Source organism: Mixophyes fleayi, chromosome 8 (genome assembly GCF_038048845.1).
Source record: "Mixophyes fleayi isolate aMixFle1 chromosome 8, aMixFle1.hap1, whole genome shotgun sequence".
Lineage (NCBI taxonomy): Eukaryota > Metazoa > Chordata > Amphibia > Anura > Limnodynastidae > Mixophyes > Mixophyes fleayi.
In genome coordinates this window covers 98,107,359-98,121,737 of record NC_134409.1, presented here as the reverse complement: position 1 = coordinate 98,121,737, position 14,379 = coordinate 98,107,359, and the positions used below count along the sequence as shown (strand labels likewise).

Here is a 14,379-nt window from a genome sequence, read left to right as displayed (position 1 = left end):
ATGTCTCCAATATGTACTCACAGAGGAAAATCTTCACTATGTGAGTTGCTAAGGATATCAAAGAGGGTTGGAAAAAATTACTTGGTAACCGCCTATAGCTCAACCCTATTATGCCAACACCACCACACTTACAGATCATAAAATGTTTTGGCGAATCCCTCAAACTCAAGACAATGGGCCAAAGTCATAAAGGAGAGCAAGACAAAAAAAAAAGGAGTACATTTGATCCTGGACAAACCATGTTGCAATACAAGGGGTACAAATTACTTTATTATTTTGCATACAAGCTAAAATCTGTCTACTTTTTCATGTAGCACACAAATACTTGATAGCTTTATTTTTTTTACTAAAATGTACAGTTGATCTAGGACATGCCCTACCCCAGCTGTAAATCTGTCCCCACATTTAAAATTTCTCTCCCCGTCCAATGAAACATGGTTTTGCCAATTTGCAAAGCTACTCCATTTTTTTTGCTTTGCTGTCCGTAATGATTCAGGACCAAAAACTTTTTTTTAAGAAGTGGTTTGCACAAAATGCTTTAAAAATTAGTATTTTCCATACCCATTTGTACAGATAAGCCATGGGTTTGCAGTACTTAGTGATACTACTTGAGTAACATTAACATATCCAAGGGGCGAATGAAATCCGAAAGAAATTAGTCAGAAGTTACTTCAAAGATTTATAGACTAGTAGAATGGAATAAAGGATTACCAGTCATCTTGTAAGTAACTGTGAGGTTAAATTTGGCAAAATAGGGTTAATTAGCTAATCAGGCCAGCGTCCCACAGCAGAATCCCTTAATCACATTGGGGATGTGAAATTTCATCCGTGCAGACGCGGCTTTGTGTGTAAATCTGCAGGAGCAGTTCTGGCTTTTCCGGGGTCAGATTCTCAAGAGCTCCATTAAATAGAGCCTTTGTTTTCCAGGCTGTATGATACGATCATGAGGAACCGGAGACTGTTGGTTTGGTCCTGGGGAGGGGCTGAAATGGGAGGGAGCAGAGAAGACGCCATATTTAACCCGTTATAATTCTCGCTCTGTTGGAAATTTTGGGAAAGTTTTTTCCCATATAAAAATATAGTGTGGAGGTTTTTTTATTGCTGTCATTGACATTAGTGTGTTTGTAAGAGTGAAAAAGTCTGTTATAGTGTTATTGCAGAGTAGGTCAATGTTGGTATTAACTTCAATGAAATAGGTACTGCAATTGGCCACAACCACACAGAGGCAGCTCTTCAATCACACACAAATGCAGCGATTCCCAATCACACAATGCTTTTGTTTTTTCCCTTCTTAGTTTGCAATTGTAATAACCTAGGCTAAATGAAATAATTGATGTTAAAGCTGTTTTTATTAGGATTCAATATGTTTGCTAACCAATTGATACCCTTAACTATCCTAACAATTGCTAGGACAACATGTATCAAGGAGACTAAAACAATGTGTTTGTGCTGTATCAGTGAAAATCTAAACTAAAGTCTAAATAAGCTTTTTTTTCATACATATGACCCAACATGTTTGAGTGTCACGGTTTGCACTCACCACAGCGGTCATATGCTCAAGGCTCCTAATTTCCTAAAAGCCCATAAATCAGTATTTACTATTTACAAGCATAAGCTCTATACTACCATAACTAATAATATAAGTGATCATTTTATGGTGTTTTTTTTATTGTTGCTTTTTTTTAGTGTTTAATTTAAATTAGCATCTTAACATGAATGTTAAGGGCCACAATTTGTTTTTGTCACCCTGGACCCTGCTCTCTGTTACAGTCTCATTCACTAATGACTACAGTGCAATAGACTGACATCCTTAGAGATAATCCCTAATATAGAATTTGGTTACTGTGCTACTTTGGAGTAGACTTCCTATTGGCTATATTATCTAGTAAGCAGCCAATAGGCAACACCTGGAAAAGACTGAAATCAGATGCTAGCTGGGCAGGGGGGCATCTGCCTCCCAGGCCTGGTTCCATAGTGGGCTACCTTGGGCTGGGTCACTGGGCTACCTGCATGTTTTCCTTTAAAATGTTCGTAATAGGCTGCTGAGCCGAATCTCGACCCCTGGGTTAAAATTTGCCAGCCAGCCCCTGACTGAAATGAAAGGCAGCTTAGGATAACATATCACTTGCCTTTTTAGAAAGCCCTGTGAATGTTCCTATAAATTTATTATCTTCCCTCTGTTCACTCTATTTCAGTCACCTGTGTTTCACTACTACAAGGTTCTGACTCTAAACATGTTTCCAGCCCCATAAAAACAATTTTGCAGACAACATTAGGCCCTCAATCTCATTTTTGTTGTCAAAGGCACTGAGGGGAGCGAGTTCCGTGCCTGACGTCAAGTCACTTGTGCTTCAGGTTCCTATGGTAAGAAAAAAATAAAAAGTAAATCAAATGTATGTAAAATATTACATTCAATATTCCAGAAAACCTTAATGTTTTTATTTTTTTTATATAATTATCTTGTATATGTTTATGCACAGTTAAAGGATTGACAAGTCAGAAGAATTGGGTAAGATAGTATGATATTTACATAAATATGATAGATACAGTTACACTCAATGAGGAAGGAAAAACAAACATTGAAAACAAAACCATCTTTAGCTGAATAAAGACCGATGGAGGAAGGGACAAATTTTGTTATACACTGGGGTTAATCTGGGCATAGGACAAGGTATCAAATAACTTAACCCCAAATGGGTTCATGGATTTCTGTCCCTCTTCATATCAAAAACCCAAAATTGAAACAAAAAAATGGTTAAAACCACAGTCTACTGAGACATTATTTGGTAAACAAGCACCTGTCTCGTCACATCTGTCAAAAACAAAAATATATATATTTAGATATATATTTTTATATTTACATATTGCCTTTACTGTTTCCATTTTTCCATCCTGATAAACATACTTCATAGTATCCTGTTAGGAGAAATGCCAGTGAATAGTGTTCATTTGAGGAAAAACAAAATGGCTGCCTTTAAGAGTCTGTGAACTTTGAAATAGCTGCTTACTTTTACTGGAAGGATACTGGAAGGAGTTAAATTCAGTTCCTTGTGCCCTCTACAGTATCCCTAAATATTATTAAACTTTCTTTGACAAGTTGTTGGAAATACCTTCTGTAAATATTTTTTTAATTGGTTTGTAGGAATGAGGTAGTCAAATAGACTTACAAATGTTCCCACACTGTCTTCTATGAAAGAAATGATTTTTATCACTGCTCTAGCATTCTATAAGGGCTTGTAAGTATATTGTACTGTAATGTTTATAGCTATCACTGACATTTCTAAGACCTTATAAAAATATGTAAACTTCCACACAAGGTTCCTGACTGAAGACAGGAAGAGATTTTAATGCTTTGTTACTTATTTAAGACAAGTAGAAAGCTATTGTATCCGTAGAGAGACTCTCAAGTCCAAGTTTATCTATTCAAGGGAAATTATTTGATCTAGCTTTATGTTTCTTTGTTTTCTGACTTTCTTAACATCTGTACTTCCCATGTGTTCTGCTGACATCATTACGCCTAAAGATTTATATAGGAAGTGGGCAGTCCTGATATTGGGCGTTTTAAACCTTGTGAAAAATGTTACTAGCTTTTTTTTTTTTTCCTTTTTTTTTAATAAACATAAATCTATTGATTCAGAATGCATGACATACCCATACCATGGTGAGGAGGTGAAAAATGTCATCTTGATTTTTATCAAGACTCTTTCTGAAAATTGCACAGTACTGTGGATGAATATGCAAGCCAAATGTTGGCCATCTTGCTACACCCAGCAGTAACTCCAAATGGAGCTATTTGTCACCTTATTGCGCTTACCACTGAACAATGAGTGGATTGCTACTTGAATAATTTTCTCCTGCCTCCACATATTCTAGTTCTTCAGGATTATTAAAATGCAGCTCTGTTTGCTCACTATCCATGCAGATTGGATTAGGAGAACAAGAACTGTATCAGATTTTCCATCATAAGTTAATATTCATCTTGGTATGTTGTGGACAAGTGAATAAGAGAAACTAATAATCAGTCAATTTCCAAGATGTTAAGTTGATTAGTGATGTTTGGACTATCCCTTATTTCAAACAGGTTAGCAGCCCAGGTCAACTGGATAAGAAAGTCAAGCTGCTTTCGGATAGTAATTTGCCTTCAGCGGCCAATGGCTGTGCATAGTCAATTCTGCCAGCCAATCTGGCGCCTAAGATCAAAGCCACTACCAAGTCAGATGTTGCAGCTTCCTCCCTCAATATGGGAGACAGTAGTTCATTATTGGTGTATAATCATTATTCCCTTCCCCCATCCCTGCATTGCCCTGCTATCCTACCCCACCATTTTTACACTGGAGCTTTTTAAGTCAGAGAAAAGGCCCATTTTTCCCCAGTCACCATCTTTCCCAGGGGCCCGTAGAAACCAGCTACAATTTCCTGGTGCTCTTGGAATCCGGATTCTACCTGGGATCTGAGCTGTGGGAGGATCCCATCGGAGCATGTTGCTCTCCGAGAGATGCCCCTCCTTTGCCTGCTTCTCTGTAATTCTCATGGTCTTGAGAGGGTGGTGTAGACTGGCTGTTCCCAATGTGTTGGGCTGTGTGAGGGAGCCACACTTGGAGAATCAGAAATTGCAGTGTACAGAGGGCGCTGTGGAGGGCCCATATAGGAGAATGCTGAGTAGAGGCTGGATGCCTGACTAGGATGGCTGTAATAAGAACTTGTTGGTTGGTGGTCTGAGTAGTCGAATTGTGGCCTTGAGATGGAGGGGAAGGCAGAACCATAATGTGGCAGCCCGAGTGAGGTGTAGGTCAGCTGTGATGTGGAAGGTTGATCTGTATAGTGGCTGGTACTTGAGTTTTCCGTCTTCACCTGAGCTTTTGAGTCTACCACAGTGGGGGCATGTTGTTTTGCCAGAGCCCAAGCAGGACCAGCAGCCAGAGCTCCACTGAGACCATAGCTGGAGGTGTAACCCCCAATGTGGCTTGGGTGTGCTGCATGACCATTGGGTGGAAGGTACTGGTCGAGCTCATTGACGTCAAATGTCTCCATGTTTGACATGACATCATGGCTTATTTCCCCAATATCAACATTTCCAAAATCAATATGTGGCTTCCCTCCTTCTGCCAGAGAGCGAGATCCATCTCTCTTGCCTTCAGACTTTCCTCCCTGAAGCTCTGTTTTTGGTGTGGTTGGAGGAGTGGGAGGGCCATGACTTTGGCCTAGAATAAAAAAAAAAAAGTTTGGTGTTACATGGTAAATAAGCCAACAAAATAGCCAAAAGTTTAAAAAATATTAAGACCATGTTTTATAGTGTTGTCTTTTCTCAGATCTGGTTTCTAACAGGAAGAGATGGATACTCACATACAGATAATTGATTTCTATGAAGTAATGAACTGACTGTGTATGCTGCAACTTACAGAAGTTAATGTCGGAGCAGAGATGGCGAAAGTAAAACATGCAACTTTACCGTTACATTATTGCCATAAAACTATTAACTTACTACAACTTAAGAATCTAAAATTGCTACATTGTAACACTTTGTAATGTGTCCATGTAAAGTAGTTTGGCCCAAGATTGCAGATGTGCATCTAATACTGGTTTATATTACCTGTGGAGTGTTCTGAATTCCCATCAGACATAGGGGAACCATGTCTATGGTCCAGGTGTGAGTTTTTGTAGTGTGCCTGTATGGAAGCAGCACCTCCCTCAGTTTCAGAGGATCCATCTCCCTCTCCAGGTGTGGGCTTTCCATTCTTTCTTCTACGAGGCTGGTACTTATAATCTGGGTGGTCCTTCTTGTGCTGCATCCGCAGTCTCTCTGCTTCTTCTATAAAAGGTCTCTTATCATTCTCATTCAACAACCTGTGGAAAGAATCCCAACAAAAGTTCAAATGCTACCAAAGTATCAAATAGGGAAAGGTTGACTATGAAGAAAATAGGATTTAAGATGGAGCTACTGTCACTCTTTCTTTGTAAACAGTATCCATGCAGACAGGAAGGCTATGGAGCAGGGATGGGCAATGATTCAGTACAGGTACAGATCTATTGACCCCTGTGTTGATAAAAGCTTGTTCCACTTCTGATGATACTACATAAAAGTATGAACATACAGTTAATTTGGGTAAGATAGTTTTTGGGGGATTGTCAGTAAAAGACAATATTTAAGATATTTGTTTCTCTAAAGAACCTAAATTGTGCTGTGAAATATTATTCTAGAATTCTAACCTCCAAAGCTTGCCCAGTGTCTTGCTTAGCTCTGCGTTGTGTAGGTGTGGGTACTGGTCAGCCAACTTCCGTCGGGCAGCCTGCGCCCATACCATGAATGCATTCATAGGTCTCTTCACATGTGGTTTCGACTTGTTGCCACCATTGACCCTCACTGGCATTGGGACTAATGTCCAGTCATATCCGCTCAAGACCTGGGAGACAGCTTCTCGAATGCAGACAGGAAACCTTTCATCTTCTGAATCATGCTCTTTCTTCACCTTTCCTTCTTCATCATCTTCTGGCCCAGAGTGGGCCTGAGATGCCAGAGGCTCAGGTGTTAAAGAAGGATCTTCAGACCCAACAGGGCTCATCTCAACCTCAGACAGGCTCTGATCGTCACTCATGATGTGTCTCTCACCAGGAAACTGGAATAGTTAATAACAATATTATTACAGTGTTTGCCCTGAAGATAGAATATAACAATATAAAATGCTTTCCAAAGAAAAGAAAAAGGTATACGTAACATTGATGAGGAAAGTGTTTTCCCCCTTGAGCATTTGCACAACAGGATGAAAGTTACACAAGTCAAACACCTGCCAAGTTTCCATCTGCGTTGCTTACAAAACATCATCCAGCAATATACACTAAAGTCTACTTTAAGCAGCAACACTTTATGGTCTTGTACAGTTAGGATGTCTCTGATTAGTAATATTTAAGCTTAGTCTTTACAACATGTAACACTTAGTTTAGTATAAAGTAAATAGATCCATGATAATCGTGTTAGGAGGTAACACAACACATATGAGTATCCCGACACTGTATAAACCTGTCCTGTATGCTGCAATCAGGTCATTCTTCAAAATAAATATTATCCCAGCTTGTGTTTATTATCTACATTCTGGTAACTCTACCATGAAATGTTCCCAGTAGTATAATCAAAAATAAAAATCACCAAACTTCTGCTAGAAAACCAAGAGTTGTTCATACGTTGTGCCTATGTATGCTATAGGAATTTTACAAACTATAATCCCTAAATAATATGTAATTAGCAGCCACATGCAAACAAATTCATGTGGCGTTAGCAAGAGGCATAGAAGTACTTTACTAAATACGATATCTAAGCGGGGTAGAAGGATTTAACAAACAAAGCTAATTGTGTGTTTCGGTTGTTTTGTAATACTTGAAAACTGTATCACAGATGTGGCTTTTAAAGTTGCCTACATTTGTTTGTTGTTTGCTTGATAATGAAAATAAATACACTTACTGTGTTATTGCTTATAGAACTAAGTCACTTTTATTTAAGAGAAAATGCATAACAAATATAGATATATCCACAAAGAATACTTTTTATTGGAGCGAAATGCACAACCAAGATACATTCACAAAGGATCAAGAACATCACAAACAAGTTTTGTGCTTTTTTTTCCCATTAACCTCAAATATATAGAAAACAAACTAGTGCAATTTCATTAGTTATTCACATGTAGTCCATCTTCCTTAGCCATAAAGTATAAAATTCCACCACTACAAAATAACAATTTTACCAGACTATTAAATATAATATGTAATTTCATTTTTACTCCTAGGGTATACGTAACATACGTTTTTTTTAATATAGCAGCATTTCAAGATACACTAAATATTAGTATTTCAAATGCATAAAATACCAATAAATCAGCGTATAAAAATGGTGTAGCATTACAGTTGTAAACTTGGGCTTGCAGTATGTACAGTGATAGTAATAGGAAATATTAATTGATATGAATGCATATTGTGAACCAAACTCTCATGCAATCTTGAGAAGAATGAGTAAGCAAGTGTGAAAAAATCTGTATTTTAATTTCAATAGATTCTAAAGAGAGAGAAAAATTCCCTCTCTAATAGTTTCTGTCCAGTGAACTAAAAGACTGTTTAGATTGTCTCCTGCAACTAAAAGGCTTGTCACACAAAATATAATATGTTGGAAAATAATATAATCATAGTTTAAGCTTTTCATCTTATATAACATCTCATTTTTAAAGCTCAAAGATTTGTTCTTTTCAAATCTTTTTTTTTTAACCATTGTTTAACTTTTTTATTTGCAGGCTAAATTCAACAATGTATCTGAAATATTGTTGTCCTCATTATAGATATATTTTGGAATTGCAAAAGTATATCTGGAACTATTAATATTATTTACTTTTTTGTTATCATGTTGATTGCTCGGGATTTGTTTTTTTAGCCATAATTAATTGACATCCTTAATTGTTTCAATCCTAATATTGAGTTACATTTCAGACATGCAACAGATTTACAAGCTCAGTTGTCTATGTATTACTTTAATTTTAATTGTAGAACAAATGCCATGCTATTACTGCATTTTGTCATAGCATTCAATTAGCCTAATCAATGTTTTGACCATAGATTACAAGATACATATTGTATATATTCTCCTAATAAGGACACAATCGTTTTTTGCTCTTAAAGTCTGTCTCCTTACATAAAATATAGGTGTATTTGTAATTTTATCCAAATTGTAGAATGATTACAATTGGCAAGACAACATATCAAATTGCTATCAATGATTCAAACCAACCATTGTTCTGCTAGAAAAATCAGTGCAGTCTTCTCCTGTCTTTGGGGAGGGGGGGGGGGTGAGGTTTTAGTGAAGGAAACTAAATTAACATACTAATATTTTACTAGGAATGTTTAAATCGCATTGAAAACATTACATCTTTGGGAAGGATAAAAAACAGGAAACTTATAATAGAAGGAGAGAGGGATGGAGATGAAAACGTAAGTAAATGAGTTTCGTATTATTCTAAGGCAACAAATCACCTATTTTCTAGTATCTACCTAACATAGAAAACAGTGGCCACTTTCTGTTGTCAGTGGCACCTTCTGAATACATATAGTATAATTTATACAGTATAAAAGGGACCGACCATACAGTCAAAAATTTCAATCAGAAAATATTAATTTTTAGCACTCTTCGTGTTCAGAAATCTACTTCCAATGCTCACAGTAGTAATGCCTATACATTTTCTGCCTTCTCTTAAGAGCATAAATAGAATTATGTGTTTTGGAGATAAAATGCATTTATCCATCCAGAGCCACATAGACATAATACCTCCCAAACTGCAATATCATTATATTTTGAGTATTCCATTAAATTATTTACATATCCCGAACTAATTGGGGAAAAAAGGTTTATAAACTGCAATTAAAACGATGGAACTGTATAAAATGGCTATTGACTGCTTGTTTCCAAAGGGAGCGAAGCATAGTAGAAAACAGGAAATTGTCAGCATTTTTAAAAAAAAATCTTTAAAACGCTGCGTACATTGATAAAGTGTGCAAAGTGATCAAAATAATCAAATCAGTTTACTGAAAACGTATGAACGAGAACAACTTTGAGGAAAAGAGGAATAAAACAAGTGAGACAACTTTGGTTAAAGAAAGCTGGTTTGAAATCTAACAAATGTTTTTAGAGAAGCACAAGTCAAAATGGTAAGGGGGGAATACGAGGAAAAGTGTTAGAAATGTTTGAGATAAAGGAGAAAGTTCACAATCATATGCAAAGGGCACAATAACGGAAAGGTAATAAACTGACAATATAGGACATATATAAAATAAAGAGAAAAAAACAGTAAAAAAAAGAGATGTTTAATAATTAATGAATAATACAAACCGGGTGCAAGCAGAGATTTAAGCGGAGGAGAGAAAGTCACATATGCGAGAGAGCCAGAGATAGCAATTATAAATAGGAGTAACAAAAAGAATTAGTAAACAGTTTTAGAAAATCCAGTGAAATGCAAAATATTGTGGGTGAGAACTGAAAACAAAAGTTAAATGTCATATATAATAATTTTAGTGGAATATGCCATGTAAAATAAATGTAAGGCAAAATAAGTATTAAAGTTAAAAGAAACGATTCATCAAAGTGGTATATTGTGGTTTAAGGAGAGAGCAGAAAATGAGGCTAAGAAAGAGAGGCGAAGCAGGAAGAGTAGGAATGCAGAACGTACCTACTGAGTCTTGGTGGTAGGAGGTGTGCTGGCTCAGTGCTGTGTCAGTAATAGAGGCTCTGTTCTCCTATCTGAATGATGCTCTGTTCGCTGCCCTGATCACTTCTCCCCATGCATTTAAGGCAAAGCTTTTCTCAAACAGCCATTGGCCCTTCTAATTGGCTGCCACCAATGGAGGGGTGGAGACTAAGATGAGACGTACCTATTTCTGCCAAGAAAATGAAAACAAAAATACGAGATTTCCCACTTTTTGCCAATAAATAGCAAACATTTCTTTATGCGAGACTCTGGTGACAAAAGGGTTAAATTGTGAAGACTTCAAGACAATATCCTCTGTTTTCCCATCAACAACTATGATGGTAGATATAATCCCTGCTTCACCATCCTGGGTTAATATATAGTTTTCTGATTCCATAAATACAACTTTCCACAAAGTTGTCTATACTATTATTGCAGTAAAGTTACCACATGCCCCTATGGATATTGTGTTCTTTTGACTATTCTAGCAAACTCAATGACACAGATCTGCTGTTCTAGAAGTGCACAAATCTACTCAGATATCACCCTGCTCAGTTATACAACATATGTGCTGTGCAAACGCTTCTGAATCAATGCAGGGTCAGCTATTCAATCACTCTACCTAATAACACTTACAAATGAATGCATTTCTCTCCAATACACAGTACAGCCATTGCACTTCCCCTGTAATGCTGTATAACTAATCCTGAGTTACAGCCCTTACAACACCTCATTCATTCACTTGTAATCCAGACCTGATTCATTAATCCTCAGATATTATTCTCTGCCTTGGCACTACACTAAATATGTAATATAAACACAAACCTTGTATACAACACACACATGTGCCTACTGTACATTTAAAACTTTGCAGAAAAAAAATCTAATTTTTAAACAGAAAACCTGATGGCGTTATGTCTAAACCACACTGCTAACTTTACTGTATCAAAACCGCATTATTTCAGCACACACACTATCTGTGTCCATAGTATCTACCTGCCTCTCCTTCGTGTTTTCTGAAGGCATTATTTCCGCCCCACTGTCCTTTTCAACCCAAGTCACCTCTCTATTCAATTCACTTTTTTTTCTGTCTGTTTGCTCCATTTTCTCCAGACGCTGTCCTTTTACTTTAACTTGTTTGATTTCCTATGTTAAATATCAGATATATGACAAGGGAGCTTAAACATGACTGATGATCTTTTACCTATATCTGTGCTCAGACAGTACCAGGCCTGTGCTGTATACATTGTCCCTGCAGATGTAGTGTGATGAGTCTGTGTAGGTATGTTCTGTAGGAGGGGAAAACAGACAGAGGATGTCATACACAGCCTCAGGGTCCCGTGTCCTCATCTGAGCAACTGCTGGAACACTGTGCAATTGTTGGTCCCCTCTCTTAGAAATTAAAAGCTCTGCAACTGGCAACTGTCTTCCCAGGGGAGCAAAGTTATAAAGTCACACGGATACATTAACTGTTGTACTTCTACAAACTACCATTGTCCCATAGATTATCAATTCAGGAGCGGCATCAGTACAATTGCATTTTAGCTAAGGGTTTAAAAAAAAACCAATAGTGACACATTTACAGCCTTACATCTTCTAATAGGCAGATCTTACAGCAAGTTAAACTGCTATCAATTCCTCAGCTTCCCATTGAGGGAGTGCTTTACAATGTGAGAATGTTTACCATTAAGAGACTTTAATGTTAAGATCTTCTAATAATAAAGGTAGCTATGGTTGAACAAGACAGTGTTCCATTGATAGAAACACCTTTCAATACGTTAAGCATCCTTCTAATGAGAATCTGAAATCTCCATGTATAAGGCTGCTTTTCTATGAGACACTGACAATTATTTTGGCTCTGAACCGCTGCCATTAGATCACATAGACATCATTGACAGCAAGCTTGCTGGAATTTTTACAGGGACTTCATAAGAAACTACTAGATTTGCTTACATGATTTTGTAAATTTCACTGGTTTTGATTTTCAGTAGCTCTGCAGTGATTCTCACCCCTCTTGTACCTGAGCTTTATCCCTCCTCCCCCCTTAGAGACAACGCAGGCTTTTGTCCTGAGGGCAGGCCGCTCGCATATAGACCTTCCATTGTCCTGCCTTATTGGCGTAGCTAGACTAGGCCGAAAGCCTGCACAATGAAATCTTACATACAGTAAAAAGGGGACATTAAAAAACTCTCCACAATAACTCTTGTGTTTAAAAAAAAAGGAGCAATGAAAGTTTGATAAGGGATACAGAGGCCCCCCTCCTCTTCCTCTCCTCCCTCCCCGGGATTGAAAACACTGAATATCTTTCTAGGCCTGGCTCATGGGTCTTTTTTTTTTTTTTTTTCTTGATTTTCGGCTTGTCTTTGTGTGTACACTCTTTGTTCGTTCCAGGTGAACCGAAATCATGTGATATGAAAGGGGGACAGAGCGGGTTATTATAAAGAGTTTTCGGGCTCTGCCGAGGGCTGTCAGAGAGAAGATGCAGGCTTGGGGGAAACATAGCTATCTGCCTGCGGGGCCAGGTCTTCTACCATCTAATGGCCCACTGTATAGAGCATCTCTACGTGTGGAGGGAGGTCAGTCCTTTCATCTCTGCAGATGCCATATGTCTAGCAGAGTAAGCTACTTGCCAGATTTGGAGATCCTGTCTAACCTTTGGGATATTTGTGGAGTTTGAATGGTTTGTCCTGTGGAACTTTCCTGATTTATGGAGAAGACTGGGATAGAGACCAATGGCTTGACACCTGGATATTATGGGATAAATCATTAATTCCTCTTGTGCTTGGTGTATTGGATGTGTCCCTTTGCAGTAAGGTTATTTACATATTCAAAATATTAAAGGTGGACTTTTAACAGTGGCCTTTTTTGGAAACGGCCTTTTTTGAACTCCTCAAGGCTGAAACAGGTGACATGGCTTCCTTCATTTCTAGGGAAACAAGACAGTAGGGTGGGATGGCTGCAAATAGCTTCTCTTTCTGCAAATGAACCTGGTTGGTTCACATTATCCAGGCAGTCAAAGATGGGCCCTATAATCTAAGAGTTTCCAGAGACCCTGCATGTCACCATTATGGGAGGAGCTTTTCTATCCAGACATGCAAGGATTAATACCTTTTGTTTCTGTGTTTCTGTTTTTATTACATTTTGATCAGTAGGGTAATATTAACACGTACTATTGACAGAATGTAAGTCATATATGCCTTTAATAGCTCTTAAACTGGCTGAATATGTAACTGGTATAGACTAAGGACTATTAATCTTCCTGCACTCCCACTGTAGTTTAGCTACATCACCCATGTTGCTCAGCTAAAGGTTTACAATTCCTTGTCGAAACACATAAAGAACATGAGTAAACATATATTGAAGAAGATGTCCATTTTCTATATATATATTTATGTCAAATTTGCTATAGACATATATATTTGGCATTTACATTAGAGATTATCAACTATAACTTAGAACATGTGTGTTGTTAAAATTGTAATGAATTGGTAATTGTTGAAATGGAAAGAAAACTTTGACATTTTCACTGTCTATCCAAATTATCCTGTACACTTTAGCAGAAGTAAGAGGACACATGCACAGAAGGGGTAAATAAATTAGCCACTTTCCTCCTGAATTCTTCCACAGTATCTCTCCTGGCGATGACAGTATGTAATCTTGTCCTATTAAACCCGGGTTGTGATCAAAGGTATAATCCTGGATGGGACAAGACATAGCTCCCTCCCTTGTGCACCTGCTATTAACCCTGTCAGGTCTACCCACAACACCACATCAATCCAATATGTCACAGCAATTATTTGCAGAGAGGATGATTGACCAAAAATAACCATATTTATGTTCCATCTATATTCTGCAACTAACAGACAAACAGCCTAATGAATAATGTATAGATCATTAAGAAAACTATTTTTGTAGTAAAACCCTTGACTTATCAGTTGCCTGTCAGGTTGGAAGTTGGACAGCCTTCTGTATTAATAGTTTTATCTGCACACAGTTGAGTAAATTAAGACATCGTTTAATCTTACTTAATGACAGATGCACTTTATAGAAAAAAAAAAATCCTCTGTTTTGAGGGGAATTGTTGACCTATAATTCGGAAACAGACAAACTATTCTGCAACTTTCATTTCTCTAAAACTTATTCTACCACTGTTCTTTTTGATGTC

General features: G+C 37.5%; 1 protein-coding gene across 4 annotated transcripts; it reads right to left on the bottom strand.

Annotated features, from left to right (window-relative positions):
* Window positions 1–1,330: 1,330 nt before the first annotated feature.
* On the bottom strand, window positions 1,331–10,325 carry SOX10 (SRY-box transcription factor 10). Of its 4 annotated transcripts, none has more exons than XR_012678553.1 (5): window positions 10,197–10,321; window positions 6,208–6,614; window positions 5,591–5,844; window positions 4,444–5,201; window positions 1,331–2,359 (listed from the first exon to the last, which is right to left on the bottom strand). XR_012678553.1 is itself a non-coding variant. In XM_075182967.1 (4 exons), exons 2-4 carry the CDS (start codon window positions 6,591–6,593, stop codon window positions 4,528–4,530), a joined length of 1,314 nt encoding a protein of 437 aa, XP_075039068.1. In that variant the 5' UTR covers window positions 6,594–6,614; window positions 10,201–10,325; the 3' UTR covers window positions 3,560–4,527. The 4 variants fall into 4 exon arrangements, 2 of the variants coding, with proteins under 2 accessions (XP_075039068.1, XP_075039067.1); XR_012678552.1 differs by having other exon boundaries at window positions 3,815–5,201; window positions 10,197–10,320; XM_075182967.1 differs by lacking the exon at window positions 1,331–2,359 and having other exon boundaries at window positions 3,560–5,201; window positions 10,201–10,325.
* Between the last annotated feature and the right edge of the window lie 4,054 nt (window positions 10,326–14,379).

What these genes read in the sequence shown, in the direction of transcription:
- SOX10 (XM_075182967.1), bottom strand. Translation starts at nt 6,593, where the DNA reads ATGAGTGACGATCAGAGCCTGTCTGAGGTTGAGATGAGCCCTGTTGGG. An exon ending in ACACTGGGCAAGCTTTGGAG is followed by an intron (nt 5,845 to 6,207) that starts GTTAGAATTCTA and finishes TTCTTTCCACAG; the next exon opens with GTTGTTGAATGAGAATGATA. An exon ending in GAATTCAGAACACTCCACAG is followed by an intron (nt 5,202 to 5,590) that starts GTAATATAAACC and finishes TTTTTATTCTAG; the next exon opens with GCCAAAGTCATGGCCCTCCC.